Here is a 17,589-nt window from a genome sequence, read left to right as displayed (position 1 = left end):
CTGAACAAAGAGCAAGTCCTCGCAGTTGTTGCAAAAGCTGTGGATGACACTTTCGCTGCTCAAGTTGGGGGCGGTCTGAATCAAAGGGAACATCGGGAGAAGGACTGTCATACTAGAGACGATCCTGCTATCTCTAATCCTCCACTCGGAGGAGATCGGCAAACCAGGCCAGCACCTGCCAATCCCTTTGCTGGTGCGCCCAGTAAAAATCCACAAGCCTTGAAGTACCAACCCCGAGGTCGGAGGGACTTCCATGCCCTCTATATGCCTTGGTCCAAAGCTCTCCAAATCCTTGTCGGACAAGGCCATCTCAAACCCCTTGAGCCTCGGCCTCTCCCGAACCCTCTTCCGGCTACACATGATACTACCCAGTACTGCGCGTACCATCAACAAACTGGCCATACTACCAGCGCCTGCTTCCGTCTTCACCATGAAGTACAGGATCTATTTGACAATGGAGTCATCCCCGCACCAGGTCCTGCAAAGTCTATCGGCACTTGATCAGTGAACTTGGGGGATAATGTGATCTGATCAGAGGGATGAACCACCTGCAGGCAGCGCTCAGTTTACTCCAGATATGGTGTATGGCACGCACTGTTTTGAGCATTTGTGAATGCCGGTCTTTGTACTGTCTGACTTGGGTATTGGGTCAGTCTTGTTGTTTTGCACAGAGTCAGTCTTTTCTTACTGAGTCAGTAGGGTCTGTCTTGTTGTATCGAGTCAGTCCTGTTGTACAGAAGTCGGATGATTCCGGGGGTGTTACCTCGGATATCATTATTTTGTTTTGCGTCTGTCTTTTCGCTTCCTTGTGAGTCTGTTTCTGCCTTGGAGCCAGTTGTACTAACAGATTTAAATGAAACAGCAGCAGTTTTTCATGCTTTTTGCTTGCTTCTGCTTTGTGCCAGTTGTGCTAGAATGTTTGAATGAAACAGCAGTACGTTTAGCCTACTCTTCTGCACCCTAAAATCATCGCATTGACCTAAGTTTTTCAAAACTTTTTGAACACCGCGGTGAAAACGAAGAGGAAGGGATTCCTCGGGTTTTGCAAAATTTTGATCAATTGAGAGAAAGAGAGGCATGCTAAGCCCCTTTATGAATGAAATCATACTTGTTAGCGTGAGTACTGAGAAGGACCCTGGCTTGATCCAGACTGGCTTCACACTATCTTCAGCGCGAGCGATTTGTCGCTTTCTTAAAAATTTTCAAAAACAAAATGTTTTGCGCGGTCCTACGAAGACTAGTGTGGAATCGCTCTTGAGATTGTGCAGCTTAGGATCACTCTCAGCCTCGAGACTTGAGTCCTTGCTTTCAAACCTTGGGCCCATTCAGAACGTTCAACGGTCAACTACAAATGTGAGGCCTGTGTGGCTAGATTTGAAGCAGCCCTCGAGCAAGAGGCACCAAGGTCAGATCAAGAAGATCAGACCTCGTCAGAAGAAGCTTGCGAAGCTAGAACAGAAACACCCCTCGAACTAGGGGCGAAAATGTCCGATGTGCTCGAAAAGCCGAAGACGGATCCTTCTACAAAGCAAAACAGCAGCCATTCCCCTGGATTCAGATGACTTCAGGATCTCAAAACCATTTGACATGGACAAAGCTACACTTTTACCCTTGAGAGGCTCGCTGGGCCGAAAACCCGGAAGGGCGACCCAGGCAAAAGTTAGAGCAAGAGAAAAATACAAGAAAAAGAAAAAAGAAAGATGCAAAGAAAAGAACAAAAAAAAAGAAAATAAAAAAAAATCAAAAGAAATAAAAAGAAATGAAAAGAATTGAAAAGAAAAGAAGAACAAAGCTCGCAAGGTCGAAAACCCGCAACGGGCGCCTTGGCAAAAGTTAGAGCCTAAAAAGGAGAGGTTAATACCTGAGTGTACCTTAACCCCCGAACTACGTGAGGCTTGATTCCCATCTTTGGGATACGTAGGCAACTTCATTCTGAAGTCCAGCCGTAAAACACTTCAAATTCGATTGTGTCCATGCGATGGTTCTGGTCATCTTTGTCTTCTCTGTATTTGAGGATTTGGCTGTATTCGTCACTCTGAGGACTGACTACAATACACTACGATGCCATTCAGACAAGGGGCAACTTTCCGTTGCCATGCACCGCGGTGTCATTCAAACAAGGGGCAACTTTCCGTTGCCATGCGCTATGGTGCCTTCCAAACAAGGGGCAACTTTCCGTTGCCATTCAATGCGCCGCGGTGCCTTTCAAACAAGGGGCAACTTTCCGTTGCCATGCAGCGTCCTTCAGACAAGGGGCAATTTTCCAATGCTATGGATCCAAGGTTGTGCGTTTCAAGAGTAAGTTTCGCGCTTGTTAAGCGTCGGCCGTTTGCGAAAATAGTCTTTGAGAATTTTTACTATGGTTGACTAATTTTCTCGAAAATTGTTTCATCTTTTCCAAAAACTAGACCATTTCTTGGACCAAAAAAGGAAAATTTTCAGTGCTCATAGCCTGACTTGCATGATTTTCAAATCAAAAATTGAACAAGCATGTTAATCTAACTTTCATATTGGTCAAAAATGTTTTAAAACCAAAATAAAAAATGGTCAAAATGATGAAATAGAGGCACAGTTGAGTCAGACGTTCTATCTTCCTCCTGTTGTCAACTTACTTGCCAGAAAGGGAACTCTACTTGCCGAAAGGGCACCATATTCGCCAGAAAAGGGCACCACTGAGGCTGATCACAAAACGGCTGAAGGTTCCCTCATCCTCCAAGCAACAAGGTATCAAGCCAAGTGCGAAGCACGAACCGGAATGGGACAAGATATCCACTCCTTTATCTAGACAAGTCTGATCACGTCCAAACTCCCTAGCAGAGCATCGTCAACCGATGTCAGCCGCAGATTTGCTACACACCCAATTGTAGCGCAACCCTTCTTTGGAAGAAATTCACTGTTGTTAACAAGAATCAAAAGCTGGTAGAATACCAGGGGCAAGGGCCCACGACTTCCTGTTTATCCATCAACTGCCCAGGGGAGGGATTGAAAAAATGAGAGATTGAAGAATAGAGAGATGTGCGATGAGAGAAAAAGTGAGAAGAGGGCTTTTTCAGAAAAATAGAGCTTGAGGGCCGAGTGATGTGAGGATCACAAATGAGAAAAGGTGGGAAACAATACCCGGAGAAACAGGCTCCATGTGCACATTTGAGTCTTGTGTTTTATTTTGTCTGTCTCGATTCTTGTTGTGAGTCGCTTCGAGTGTTACTCGATGTGTTTAGATTGTTTACCTTTTGTTTTCCATTGCTGAGTCTTTTTCACTGTGTGCAGTCGTAGGCTCAATACCCGGTTAAGAACTCATTTCTCAATTTCCATAAATCTTTTTGTGCTCAGAGTGCTGTGCCATTCTCCACATTTGTACAAAACAAGATTTGTTCTTTCATAAAACTTCAGGGTCCACCCCCGATAAGTGTGAACGGTAAAACAAGGACCTATCTGAAGCTATATAAGTTCCGGACTACAAAGCAAAAGAAAATATGGAAAATTTTGAGCATCTGAGTGTGTTTCACCTTTAGAAAATTCTGAGATTGCATTCCATATGTACCTCTTCAGGCCTTGCCAATGCCCCGAAGAATGAGTGTGCCTCTACTCCAAGCTTAAGCATGCTTCAAGCCAGAACGGCAATTAAAGCAGTAGCAGCAGATGTTATCTCTCGCCAATATGAACAGGGTGTGCCCTTTTTGAGCTGAGTGTGTTGCAAAGTCCTCTAAGAGGTAAATCAGAGGCACCAAAGTACATATTTGATGCTCCTCTACTACATAGAATGTGAACTCTCATATACACTGTTGTTGCATGCGTGCCGCGCATCGTTATGATTCATGCATAGAATATGCTTGCTTTCGATTCCGCATAGAATATGCTTTCCTTATTTCATGCATAGAATATGCTTGCTTTCAATATTGCATAGAAAATGCACTCTTCCATACTTGCATAGAAAATGCACCTCATTTGCATAGAACATGCACTCACTCGCACTATCTTGTGCACTTACACTTTGTATCTTACTAGCACTGTCTTGTGCATCTTGTGGTTGTATCTCACTCGCACTATCTTGTGCACTTACACTTTGTATCTCACTAGCACTGTCTTGTGCATCTTGTGGTTGTATCTCACTCGCACTATCTTGTGCACTTACACTTTGTATCTCACTAGCACTGTCTTGTGCATCTTGTGGTTGTATCTCACTCGCACTATTTTGTGCATTGCATTTCAATTTCAATCGCACTGTTTAGCGTATCGCACTGTTTAGTGAATTTCAAATCAATCGCGCTGTTTAGAGTATCGCACTGTCTTGTGCATTTCAAAATCACTCGCGCTGTTTAGCGTATCGCACTGTTTAGTGCATTTTAATCGCGCTGTTTAGCGTATCGCACTGTTTAGTGCATTTCAAATCAATCGCGCTGTTTAGCGTATCGCACTGTCTTGTGCATTTCAAAATCACTCGCGCTGTTTAGCGTATCGCACTGTTTAGTGCATTTTAATCGCGCTGTTTAGCGTATCGCACTGTTTAGTGCATTTCAATCGCGCTGTTTAGCGTGTCGCACTGTCTTGTGCATTTCAAAATCACTCGCGCTGTTTAGCGTATCGCATTGTTTAGTGCATTTCAATCGCGCTGTTTAGCGTATCGCACTGTTTAGTGCATTTCAATCGCGCTGTTTAGCGTATCGCACTGTCTTGTGCATTTCAAAATCACTCGCGCTGTTTAGCGTATCGCACTGTTTAGTGCATTTCAATCGCGCTGTTTAGCGTATCGCACTGTCTTATGCATTTCAAAATCACTCGCGCTGTTTAGCGTATCGCACTGTTTAGTGCATTTCAATCGCGCTGTTTAGCGTATCGCACTGTTTAGTGCATTTCAAATCAATCGCGCTGTTTAGCGTATCGCACTGTTTAGTGCATTTCAAAAATCACTCGCGCCATTTTGGGCATCGCACTGTTTTGTACAGTTTACATTTCGCGCTATTTTACGCACATCACTCGCACTGTCTTGTGCATTTCAAATCACTCGCGCTTTCTTGCGTATTGCACTGTTTTGTGCACCTTACTTGCATTTTGCATGTATTCCATCGCGCTATCTTGCGTATCTCACCTGTACTTGTTAGTGCATTGTATCGCGCTATCTTGCGCACCTTATCTGTATCGCACTGTTTTGTGCATTCACTCTACATCGCACTGTCTTGTGCACTCCGTGGTCCAGGAGACCTTAAACCCTCCGGTCTACGGAGACCTTAAATCCTGCATCTTTATTCGCACTATCTTGTGCACTCCCGGTCTAGGAGACCTTAAATCCTCTAAAGGTGCAATTCCTTTGGTGTTTGTCGTGCCCGAACGACTTCCGGGGGTCTGGTATAGCCACCTGCCTGTGTTTGCGGTAAGTTCCTAGGAGACCAACTGCGATGGTGAAAACTAGAGTTCGAATGGCTGATGCCTAGAACGTAAAGGTTCGGGATTTCCGTGACTAAAGTCTGGTTTAAATACCCAGAGGCGTGTCCTCGGCTTGAAATCTGTATGGAAGCCCCATAGGTTGAGATAGCGTGTATGCACCTCAATTCTGGATACTGAACCAACCTAGTCTGTCACCCCGTTAGAGAATAGGGAAAGCTGCGACCATGGTCAGGGAGAAAAGTAGTACCCGTGTTTCAACCAAGAAGAAGCGAAAGATCCCCAGCAGCATGAGGTAAGTCATTGCCAATTGCCCCTGTAAGGTGCCTTTACCTCTTAGCCATCACATTGCATTTTAGCCACTACATTACAGTGCATTGCATGAATCCTCAATTTTCGAACCGGCTTCGCGTAGCGTATAAGTCCAACTTTCAAAATCGGCTTCGCATAACGTATAAGTCCAACTTTCAAAACCGACTTCACGTAGCGTATAAGTCCAATCTTCAAAATCTTCTTGCATTGTTTTGCATCTTGCCCCCCCTGCCTACGGGCATGCCTGAGGGCACGTCTCTGTTTACTTTGTACGTTTGTCTAAGTCTTCGGCCTTGTCAAAAATGGGTCGTCTCTAGGCTTTGACATTCACTCCCGTCACTTGTGACTTCCAAGTTCTGTCAAAGAGGGGCAACTGTAGACACCCCATTTTTGACTGACCCTAAGACTCAGACGTCACCGATTGAGCGCTCAGTGATATCGCATGTTGTGCTTGTTCAGAAGTCTCAAAGTCGCGGCTGCGAGCCCTGCCTCCGGACTTCCGAACTCTCTACTGTGCCTTGCCTCGGTTTGCGAACCAGACTCGGTTTTCTCTGTTTCTTTTCCCAAGGGGAGGGAGAGGTCCCGTAGACCATCTCTCAGTGGCCGTGGGCTACATTTTGTGGCCGCAGGCCATTTTGCCCATTTCGGAGTCCGATTTCTAGTTTTTCGGGACCGTTGGCCGTGTGCCTCGGTTCGGGACCGCTTAACCATCTCCGTTTGCTCTAAATTTTGGCATACATCTTTTTTCTCCCTTTCAAGGGACACTGGGGCCTGAGAAACCCACTTCGTGGCCGAACGCCACTTTCGGTGCTTGGCAGCCCATTTTCGGGACCCCGAACTGCGTATTTTGGCCCCCGAGCATTCGTTTTGCATTGCTTTTCGTTCATTTTTGGCAGGTACCTCTGTTTTATCACCGGGAAGGCCGTAGAAGGGTGGGAGGCCAGTAATTGTTGCAGCAACCAGTTATATATCCTCCGACGCCCTCCGATGCCCGTTTTTCACACTTCCGGGCTAATGTTGAACACCTTGGGGCCACTTTCTTGAACTTTGAACCACATATCTGTGATGTACACACTTGGGAGGATCCTAAAAGTTGGTGGCCGGCCAGTAATGTTGCCTGACCCTTTTGAACCCCTCCTTCCGGGCTAATGTTGAACAACCTGGGCCCGTTTTCTTGAACTTTGAACCACATATCTGTGATGTACACACATGGGAGGACCTTAAAAAGTGGTGGCTGGCCACTATTTCAACTTGACCGTTTTGACCCCTAGCCGGCCGGCTAGGTGGGGTGGCCGGCCGGCCACCTGGAGCTCCAAAAATGGGCGGGCCATGATCCTCACCAAACACACTTTACAGCTGTATAGCTGTTTCCCCCAGAAAATATCCTAATCCGGGGGATATTTTGTGGGGGAAAGCTTGCCTACTTTCCCTCCACCTTTTGCCTCCCTTTGCTCCCTTTTTTTTGTTCATATAACCAGCAGGTGGCATTGGGGATAGGGGTTAGAAAATTTGCTCTTCAAGCTTGAATACAAGAATCCCTCTTCATCTCTCTCATTTCCTTGAAAAACTTCCAAGTCCTACACCACCATTCCTTCTACACCACCACCCCCCACCCTTCCATCCTCCATTCCAGAAGATCGAAGGTGTTCTCCAAGGCCTAAGGAGCCACAAACTCAAGCCAAGAGGCAACCAAAGTCAAGTCTTCAAGGGTAAGTTCACTTTCCCTCTTTTCTAGCTCATTTTTGCAACATTTCTTAGCCTCTCTTTCTTGTATATTTGAGCTCCGGCCCTAACTGAAAGTGGCCTTCTTTTGAGCTCTTTTTCACTTTTTCTTAAGGGCTCAACCCTGTTTGAGCCCCCCATCTTGCACTTGCTTCAATATCCTCCTTGAATGCCATTTTCTTGCATGCTTTGGAAGCCTATCATGCTTCTGTTTTTGGTCTTTTTACAGGCCTAGAGATAGTCTTATTTTGACCTTCTTAACATGTTTCATTAAGGGTCTTTGGCTGTTTGGTGAATGCTTTGCATACTTTGTGTTATAGCCACCTTTTGAGCCTCATTTTTCATCGCATTTTTAGCATGTTTGTATACTGTTTTGGAGTTTTTACAGTTCTGTAAATATGCTTATTTTTGGTCCCTCTTCAATGTTGTAGAAGGGAATTTTTCAGTTTGGACTGTGCATATACCACTTGCCTCTTTGGCCACCTTTTGGCCCTTTTTCTTGCATAAGAGCTTAGCCATATCTATGTTTGTTTTTAGGATTTTTACAGTTCTGTAAAGTGGCTTATTTTTGGCCCCTCTTCAATGTTGTTGAAGGGCCCTAACCTATTTGGAGTTAGCAGCTGTGAGTTGCTTCATAATCTCATGTTTAGGGCCATTTTTGCATGCCATTGTTGCCCTATCTTTGCTTGCTGTTTGGCCATGATTTGTACTGTAAAAATGCTTAGTTTGAGGCTGCCTTGCTTCTGTCTTTTCATCTCATGTACCAATTATGCATGCTTCGTATAGCTGTAGTTCATTCTATGTGCTTAAATTTGCATTTTGGGAGAGATTCCATGCATCGGGTGTGTTTTCGCCTCATTTCGGGGCTGTTTTCCCCCACATTTCATTGCTGAAAATCCATTAACATGTTTGCATGCCATTTCCATGCATTTGCATTGCATATGTCATTGCCTCGGTTTGCGTGCCCGTGTGCACGCATTTCGAGGCACTTCATCTTCATCCATCGGCCTCTTATGAGAGTATGGCTGAGGCTCTCTCATGTTAGTATAAGTCTATGTTGCATTCTATATGCCATTTCCCTGCCATTGCGTTGCATGTCATTTTCTCGATTTGCGTGCCCGTGTGCACGCATTTCGAGGCACTTCATTTTCATCCATCGGCCTCTTATGTGAGTATGGCTGAGGCTCTCTCTCATGTTGGTATAAGTCCATATCATATTTTCATGTCATTTGCATTGCGTATGTCATTTTCTCGGTTTGCGTGCCCGTGTGCACGCATTTCGAGGCATCTCATTTTTACAGCATAGTGCATACTAGGTTGTATCTTAGATCGCATTCTGTCATTTTCTCGGTTTGCGTGCCCGCGTGCACGCATTTCGAGGCATCTCATTTCATAACATCGTGTATGTTAGAATTGTATCTTAGTTGCATTTCATGCATGTCATGCATATTGCATCATGTTCGGAATAGGAGTTAGCCCGGGCACGGGAAACGAGGTGCATTCCGTACTCCGAGTGACGGAATGTATCTCAATTCCCTAGTCACCGACACTTCGGATTATCCATGATGGAGTTAGGTTTTAGCTGTGTTTTTATGTGCATTCATCCTATATTTAATTGTGCATTTCGACTCCTCGGCCATCATGCCTCGACATGCGTGATTGGTGGCACGAGGATCGAGGCATGCATATATCTGTGAAAATACATTGCTATGCCCCTTTCCTGCTCTCTGTTGCAGCAAAATGAAGAATCAGCAACTTTTCAGAGCTTGGCGCATTTTCCAAGGATAACTGCTAAACAGAGGCTAATTGGGGCATCCCGGTGGATTTCCGCGCAAGGCAGCCTAAATGTACATCATCTATCAGAAGCAAGGCAGTCTCTGGCTTGCATGCCAGTTTTATTTATTTTCTTAGTTAATTTGTTAATTAATTAGGAATTTGTATATTATTTGGACTGTAATATTTGGACTGTAATATTCTTTTATTTGGGACTGTATATTTATTCGGACCCTCTGCGCGAGGGCACAACTGTAATAAGTGTGCGTGAGTGTGTTGTATGTTTTCCAATCCCACGTCTTTCTCCCTTTTATTTATCCGCTTATGATGGTTAGATTAGGGCATATTTCAATTAGCATACAGTATGATAGCATGTTTGCATCATTCATCTGTTTGTGCATGCACCAGGTTCGGCGCACCATACTAACTGCATTGTACTTTCAATTCCAAAGTGAATACATGTTAGTTGTAACATTTCATATGCCATGTTTAGAATAGCCGAGCCTGCTATAGTTTGTATTTTTGCATGTGTTGCATTAGGCATTTCTGTATATTTAGGATCATGCATGATTTCTAATAAACTTCTTTTTTTAGCTTGGAGTACTCGGTGAGTTTTATGCTTTAGCATCCTTGCATGTGTGTGAGTGCTGCCATGAATAGCATGCTTACCATGAGGCTATATGCTTATGTGATATAACTGCCTGAATGCCTGTGGGTGAAGGTTGGGTTACTTAGATTGGAATAAATCATCAACTGTTTGTTTCAAGCCCACTAGATAGTGGCAAAACCATCTTTTCCAAGCCCACCTGCGGGTGGCAAAATCTGCATTTAAGCCTACTTGCGAGTAGCAAACCATCTTTCAAATAAACAAGCATGAAATGTTTTGTTCCAATTCGGGCGACCCAGTTTATACTTATATGTTGTGTGCATCACATAGTAACCTAGGCTAATAACTGGAATAAGAACACACAAAGTTTTCAAAAATAGATATCACGGTTAGTAGAGGCCGATCTTTGATCGGGCGAGCGGGGGTGCTCACGAAGTGACCTTCCCCAATCGTACCCAAGTTCCCGAGCCGAGGCAACTTTGGTGATGACGGACACGTGGCCTTTGGCACCGAGTCAGGGTTTCCTAAATTTCCCATTAAAAAACATTTAGGTGGCGACTCTGTATCTGGCAAAGCAGTCCATGTTTGGCACTTCTTTCAAAAATCAGTTTTCTCAAAACGATTTGCCGAATTTGGACTCTTTGGTTCAGACTTAGAACCGTGACAAATTTGAGAGTCCTGAGCTGTAGTGACCCCAATATGAACAGAACGGGAGCTCACCCTCCCGGGAGCGTTCGGAGACGTCTACAGGCGCATCCTAGTTGATAAAGTTAGCTCTTGTGACATCTTGTCCGTCAGATGTTACAAGGAGCTCGGCCTCCACAAGGATGATCTAAAGCAATTTGACAGCTCTATGGTCGGATTCAATGGGACGCCGACATGGCCTCTAGGAGCCATGAGTCTAGACGTGCAGGTATGGACCAAGAAGGTAATTACAGAATTTACCGTAATAGACAACTCCTCACAATATAACATTATTCTGGGAAGACTTTGGTTGCATGTAATGAGAGTTGTTCCCTGAACGCTGCACCAACTGTTGCGATTTCCATCTGAATAGGGGATTGAAGAAGTAAAAGGAGACCAAGTATAAATGAAAAATTGCACCATGGCAGCAATGAAGTATACATGTAGTGTAAGGGAAACAGAGACAGCAAAGGTTGAAAACGAAGACCGTGAAGTCTTGGATGATGTCGGCAAAGAACCCGTCGACAAGAGTGAAGAACCCTTGAAAAAGGTTCTTGCATAAGAAGAAGATTTTGAGTGATCCTTCCTCCTCAGCTCTGGCATAGCCGAGAAAAAAAAAAAGGAGAATGAAGATCTTTTTGAGAGAAAACATGGAAGTGTTCGCTTGGACACCCTATTGTAGACGCGCCCGAACATTCCGGGAAAAATCCCGTTTTGTCCATTGGGCTTACTACAGTTCGGACTCGATGTCACGGTTCTGAATCTAATCTCGCAAAGTGCAATGCCAGATCGATAAATCACCAAAGAGTCCAAATCCGACAAATTGTTTTGAAAAACTGATTTTTTAGAAAGAAGTGCCAAACATGGACTGCTTTGCCAGATACAGAGTCGCCACCTAAATATTTTATTTTAGGAGAATTTAGGAAACCCTGACTCGTGCCTAAGGCCACGTGTCCGTCATCACCAAAGTTGCCTCGGCTCGGGAACTTGGGTACGATTGGGGAATGTCATTTCATGAGCACCCCTGCTCGCCTGATCAAAGATCGGCCACTACTAAGCATGATATCTTGTTTTTAAAAACACATGTGCTCTTATTCCGGTTATTAACTTAGAATTACTATGTGATGCGCACAGCATACAAGTATAGACTAGATTGCCGAAGTTGGAACAAAGCATCGCATATCCGTTTGTTTTTGAAAATGGATTGAAGTTTGCTACTTGCAAGTAGGCTAAAACACGGGTTTTGACGAATTATTCCAATTCAAGCAACCCAACCTTCACCCACAGGCATTCAGGCAGTTATATCACATAAGCACATAGCCTCATGGTAAGCATACTATCATGGCAGTCACTCACACATATGCAAGGATGCTAAAGCATAAACATTTACCGAGTACTCCGAGCCAAAGAAAGAAACTAATTAGAAATCATGCATGGATCCTAACTACGCTGAGATGCCTAATGCAATGCATGCAAGAATGCAACTACAATAGGCTTGGCTATTCTAAGATGGCATATGAGATGTAACAATCAATACATGTATTCAACTTGGAATTGAAATATAATGCAGTTAGCATGATGAGCCGAGCCCGGTGCATGCAAAACAGATGAATGGATGCAAACATACGAGCATAAGGATGCTAATTTAAACGTGCCCTAAAACTAACCATCATAAGCTGGTAAATAAAAGGGAGAAAGACGTGGGGTTGGAAGACATGTATCATACACACGCACACTTATTACAACATTGCCCTCCTCGGAGGGTCCGAATAATACAAAACCAAATGAATAATGAACTACAGCTAATTATTACACGACATTAACTAATTAACAAACTAGCTAAGTAAACATGTAAACTAAATGAATGTGACTGCCTCGGCTCTGTTTTGGATGACAATGGATGCATGCATGCTCGAGTCGCTTCGTCGGGAAATCCATCGCGATGCCTCATCTCGCCTTTGTGTGCAGTTCATTTCAGAAACTCACACGAAGCTCCAAGAGGCTGAAACTCCACCCTGGAAAGTTGTGGGAGGGCTACCGACCAGCCAATGGCATGGGAGACCACCTGCCAACCACCTTTTGTGGTGGAGACCAAAAGGGGTGGTCGACCTGCCAGAAAACCTGGTTGGCCGACCACTTTCTACCCCTAGATTCTGGTTTTCTGCAACACAAACCAATAGGGAGGCATGGCAAGGTATTTTCAACAAATGTGTGCTCGACCACTCTCCCTGTCATAGCATAGGCTCTAGGGAGTGTAACCCTCGATCCTCGAACCACCAATTACGCATCTCGATGCATGATGGCCGAGGAGTTGGATTGCACGACTCAATGTGACATGAATGCACAAATAAGCACATAAAGCCAACAACTCTATCATGGATAGTCAAGAGTGTCGGCGACCGGGAATCGAGGCACGTTTCATTACTTAGAGTATGAAACGTTCCTCATTTCTCGTGTTTGGGCTAACTCCTATCCCAAACATGATGAAACAAGAATGGCATGCACAATGCAACTTCTAGCATGCAATCCTAATGTAATGCAACTAAACGATACAAAGATGCAAGGAATGACATACAAGCATGCAAATGGCATACACAATGCTATGAACTACATGACATACTCAATGCATATGGACTAAACAATGACATACACAATGCACATGTGAAGACTAACAAACACAATGAGATGAATAAGGCATGCTCAATGTAATGATCAACTCATGCGACGACATGGACTATGTGGCATACAGGATGCAAGATGGACTTAAACCAAAGTGAATGGGCCTCGGCCACACCCAAATCAGTGGCCAAACATGATGAAATTAGGCAACAAAAACAAATGCAAACATGCCCAATGCAAGGGACCGAACCTAAGGCATCAAATGCCACTCTACCAAAGCATGGCAAGGGATGAAACATGGCATACAATCATACATTTTTCAGCTCTGAAATGATATGCAAGATGGTCCTGAATCATGCAAATATGTCACACAATGCATGCTAGATGGCCTGAATACCGAAACTAGTGAAGTGCGTTACACTAGAGGTACACAAAGCAATGCAAAAATGGAAAAATCAGCCCCAAATAGACCCTAGGCAGGTCCAAGATAGTGGGAAAATGGCCTAAAATGATGGCTCAACATGCATAGAAATGAAGCTCATGCAAAGGTCAAAAAACGAGGCATAAAAGCACGACTCTCAAACGCATTTAAAGAGTGGAAAATATGGGAATATGGCATACATGTAAGCTCTGAAATATGATGCACAATGGCCCCAAAACATGGAAAGACCTCAACATAAGCATGCAATAGGCTCCAAAACTCAAAGCTAGGCAAGGGTATTGAACTACAACCATGCATAGCAAGCATTATACGACTATGAGGCATAAAAAATAGAGCTAAGGTAGTCCAAAACATGCACAAAATCAGTTTAAGGCATGGCCAAAAAGTGCTAGAATCAAAAGCCAAAATAGCATGCAATACAAGCTAGTGAAGAGGGTTTACACTACAAGTATATGAGGCATTCAAGAGGTCACCAAACCAGAAAAAACTAGGGGTATAAAATGCCAAATAAAGCCTAAAAAACCACTGAAACATGGTCTATGCATGCAAGAATGATAGGCTCCTTTGATAGGCTATAAAGAGGGTTGTTCTACGCATGCAAGATGGACACCCAAAATGAAAAAATGGGCTCTGGATAGAGTCTATGCAGGTTCTAAAACCCACCAAAAATGGCCTAAAACATGGCTTGGAAGCATGCAAATAAGGGCTCCTTTGTTAGGCCAAATAAGCTAGTAAACAAGACAAGGGGTGAGAGGGTCACCCCTCTCTAATTTTGGTGCTCAAAATAGCATGCTAGCCACTGAAAATCCACTATATTTTAGTGGCTAAAAGACCAAACAAAGGTCAATGCAAAGGCCCTAAGGCATGGCTCAAAATAAGATGAAATGAAGCATGCAAGGGGGTAGATGACCCCCAACAGAAAAATGGTCTTAAACAAACATGTTAAGGACCTCCAAAAAAGACTTTTTTTAGTTTATGACAAATCCCAAATATGCTTGCAAATAGAGCTGAGATATGAAGCAAAATAAAGACCAAAAGAGGGAATAGAGTGTTATCCTTGAAGCTCAGCAACTCCAGCAGCTTTGAGGCCAAAAACTCAGACCTTAGGACCTCTCAAGACCTTCCAAGAAGCTTAGGTTGGTGTTGGAGGTGTTAGGCTAAGAGGTGTAGTGTAAAAGTGCAAGAACAAGGAACTTTGGAGCTTGAAATAGAGAGATAGAGAGGGGTGTATGTATATGCCTTAACCAATTTTCTGAACCTTTGCAAATGAGGGAGAGGGTCTCTTCTTATAGAGGAACAAAGGTCCAAGCTTCTTCAAGAAGCTTGTGCAAAGGTCCAAGCTTCTTGAGGAAGCTATAGCAAAAAGGGTCAAGCTTCTTGAGGAGGCTAGAGCCAAAGGGTCAAGCTTCTTCAAGAAGCTAAAAGGGTTCAAGCTTCTCTTAGAAGCTTAGAGAAAAGGGCCAAGCTTCTTTAAGAAGCCAAAACAAGGTTGCCAATCCTCCATACACGTGTATGGAGGATGCAGTCTGTGCTTTCCAGGTGACACAGCTGGCACACACTCACAGAGATAGAAAATGGGAAGTAGGCCGACCAGTTCAAGTGGTCGGCTGACCACCTGCCCTGGTCGGCCGGCCAGGGTCAAAAGATTCAAGCTTCAAAAGTTGGTTGGCAGCCTCTAGGGGTGGTCTCCCAACTCAATGCAAGCTAGTGGTATGGTGAGAGACCAGTAATTGTGGCTCAAAAGTCAGAGAGACTAGCTACCTAACAAGAAAAATCGGCTGATGGGAAAAAGTGGTCTCCAAGGAGAAAAGGTGGTCTCCCACCCTTGTATCACCTTCCAAACAATGAAAATAGGGTCCATGCCAAAAATGAACCAAGACGGATGCAAAACGAGGGTTCGGGGGCCAAAACGCACGGCCGGAGGCCCCAAAAACTGACTGTTAAGCATTGAAAGTGGCGTGCGACCATGAAGGTGGTCTCCCGGGCCACAGTGTCCCTCTAGAGAGAGGAAACAAGGTGTGTGCCAAAAACTGGAGCAAACGGAGAAAGTTAAACGGTCCCGAACCGAGGCGCACGGCCGACGGCTCTAAAAATTGGAAACTGGTCTCCAAATGGGAACAGTGGTCTACGACCACGAAAAGTAGCCTACGGCCACTGAGAGATGGTCTACGAGACCTCTCCCTCCCTTCGGGAAGAGAAAATAAGACATAGTTCACAAATCGAGGCAAAGCACAAAAGAGTCCCGAAGTCTGGAGGCAAGGCTCTCAGCCGAGACTCCGTAACCTCAGAACGAGCACAACATGCGCATTCACCGAGCGCTCAATCGATGACGTCTGAGTCTTAAGGTCAGTCAAAAATGGGGTGTCTACACCTATGAGATGTTAGGGATCAATCTCGAGGTCACCTGCCACAAACTTAACATGGACAAGTGGGCCAAACCAATAATTCAAAGAGCGAGGAGACCAACTTTGGTCCATGTGGTGGTAGTGGAAGAGGAAGTGGAGAAGTTAGTAGAGGCTCAAGCAATTCGGGAAGTGAACTACCCCACCTGGCTGTCCAATACGATGGTGGTAAAGAAGAAGATGACAAGTGGAGGGTCTATATAGACTTCACTAGTCTGAACAAAGCGTGCCCGAAGGACTACTTTCCCTTGCCCAAGATTGTTCAGCATGTTGACGCCACATCGGTGCATGGAAGAATGAGCTTTTTAGATACATACAGGGGGTACTATCAGATAGCAACGTATGCCCCAGATGAAGAGAAGACAACATTTATCACCCCTAAAGGACTTTATTGTTATAGGGTGATGCCTTTTAGGTTGAAGAAAGCATGAGTGACATACTAAAGGTTGGTTACCAAGATGTTCAAGCACTTAATTAGAGGGACCGAAAGTCTACATTGACAACATGGTTGCCAAGAGTAAGGAACCACGAGATCATCTGACAAACCTAAAAGAATTTTTTGACTTATTAAAGGCATACCAGCTTCGGCTGAATGCCTTAAAGTGTGCATTTGGGATAGGATTTGGTAAGTTCCTTAGGTACTTGGTAACCAGGAGAGGAATTAAAGCCAGTCGAGATCAAATCAAGGCTATCCTCGATCTAAAGAGCCCAACAACAGTGAAAGAAGTCCAGATTTTGACCGACAAACAGCAACCTTGAGCAAATTTTTCAGCTGGGGTTCAGATAAATTTAAGCCATTCTTTCAGTTGTTAAAAAAGGCCATAGACTTTCTGTGGACAGAGGAGTGCGAAGTCGACCTGGCTGACTTGAAAAGATACCTGACAACAACATCGGTATTATCGAACCCGGTACTAGGAGAAGAGTTGTTCTTATACTTAGCAGTTTTAGACCACACTGTTAGTGTTGTGCTAATCGGAGAGGAAAAAGGAGAACAGAAGGCAGTGTACAATGTCAGCAAGACCCTGACCAGTGCAGAAACCAGGTACCTGCACTTGGAGAAATTGACACTTGCCCTGGTAATGGCTTCAAAGAAACTGAACCATTACTTCCAAGGTCACAAAATCGTGGTGCTTATAGAGCACCCATTGAAGTCTTTGTTACAGCAAGGAGATTTGACAGGCAGAGTAGCGCGATGAACTATAGTTCTAGGTCAGTAGGACATAGATTAAAATCCAAGGACAGCGATAAAGGGTCAAGTTCTTGCTGATTTTATAGCAGAGTTCACTCCAGGCGCGATTTTGAGGTGAGCACTGGTGAACCTCGACCTTGGATGCCCAGGAGAGAAAGAAGAAAATCAATTGGGGCCATAGAACCCCACGTCAAGAAAACAGAAGAAGAGTGAAGAAAAGTTAAAAACCTGTGATATTTACATCGGCGATTCCTTCTATCTCTTTGTTAATGGCAGTTCAAACTGACAAAGAGTGAGGGTAGGAATGGTTTTGATTTCACCAGATAGGTGAATGATAGAACAGTCTATCCAATTAGCGTTCAAGGCCTCCAACAACAAAGCAAAATATGAATCACTAACTGCTGAACTGAAACTAACAACAGTCGTGGAAGCCGACGAGGTGGTAGTTTTCTGCAACTCC

General features: G+C 44.3%; 1 protein-coding gene across 1 annotated transcript; it reads left to right on the top strand.

Moving 5' to 3' along the window:
• The first annotated feature begins 10,898 nt into the window (after positions 1-10,898).
• On the top strand, positions 10,899-17,136 carry LOC145805711 (uncharacterized). The gene is made up of 2 exons (XM_082900894.1): positions 10,899-11,027; positions 16,747-17,136. The coding sequence occupies exons 1-2, from the start codon at positions 10,899-10,901 to the stop codon at positions 17,134-17,136; spliced, it is 519 nt and encodes a 172-aa protein (XP_082757020.1).
• Positions 17,137-17,589: the final 453 nt, after the last annotated feature.

This window comes from Camellia sinensis, chromosome 13 (genome assembly GCF_055761805.1).
Source record: "Camellia sinensis isolate YWXY chromosome 13, ASM5576180v1, whole genome shotgun sequence".
Lineage (NCBI taxonomy): Eukaryota > Viridiplantae > Streptophyta > Magnoliopsida > Ericales > Theaceae > Camellia > Camellia sinensis.
Note: the sequence above shows the minus strand (reverse complement) of the source record. Positions and strands in the feature narration are given on the sequence as shown.

Bases quoted from the DNA above. Each gene is read 5' to 3' on its own strand.
- LOC145805711 (XM_082900894.1), top strand. From the start codon at position 10,899: ATGGCAGCAATGAAGTATACATGTAGTGTAAGGGAAACAGAGACAGCA. The intron at 11,028-16,746 runs GTTCTTGCATAA...CCATTCTTTCAG, and splicing joins GTGAAGAACCCTTGAAAAAG to TTGTTAAAAAAGGCCATAGA.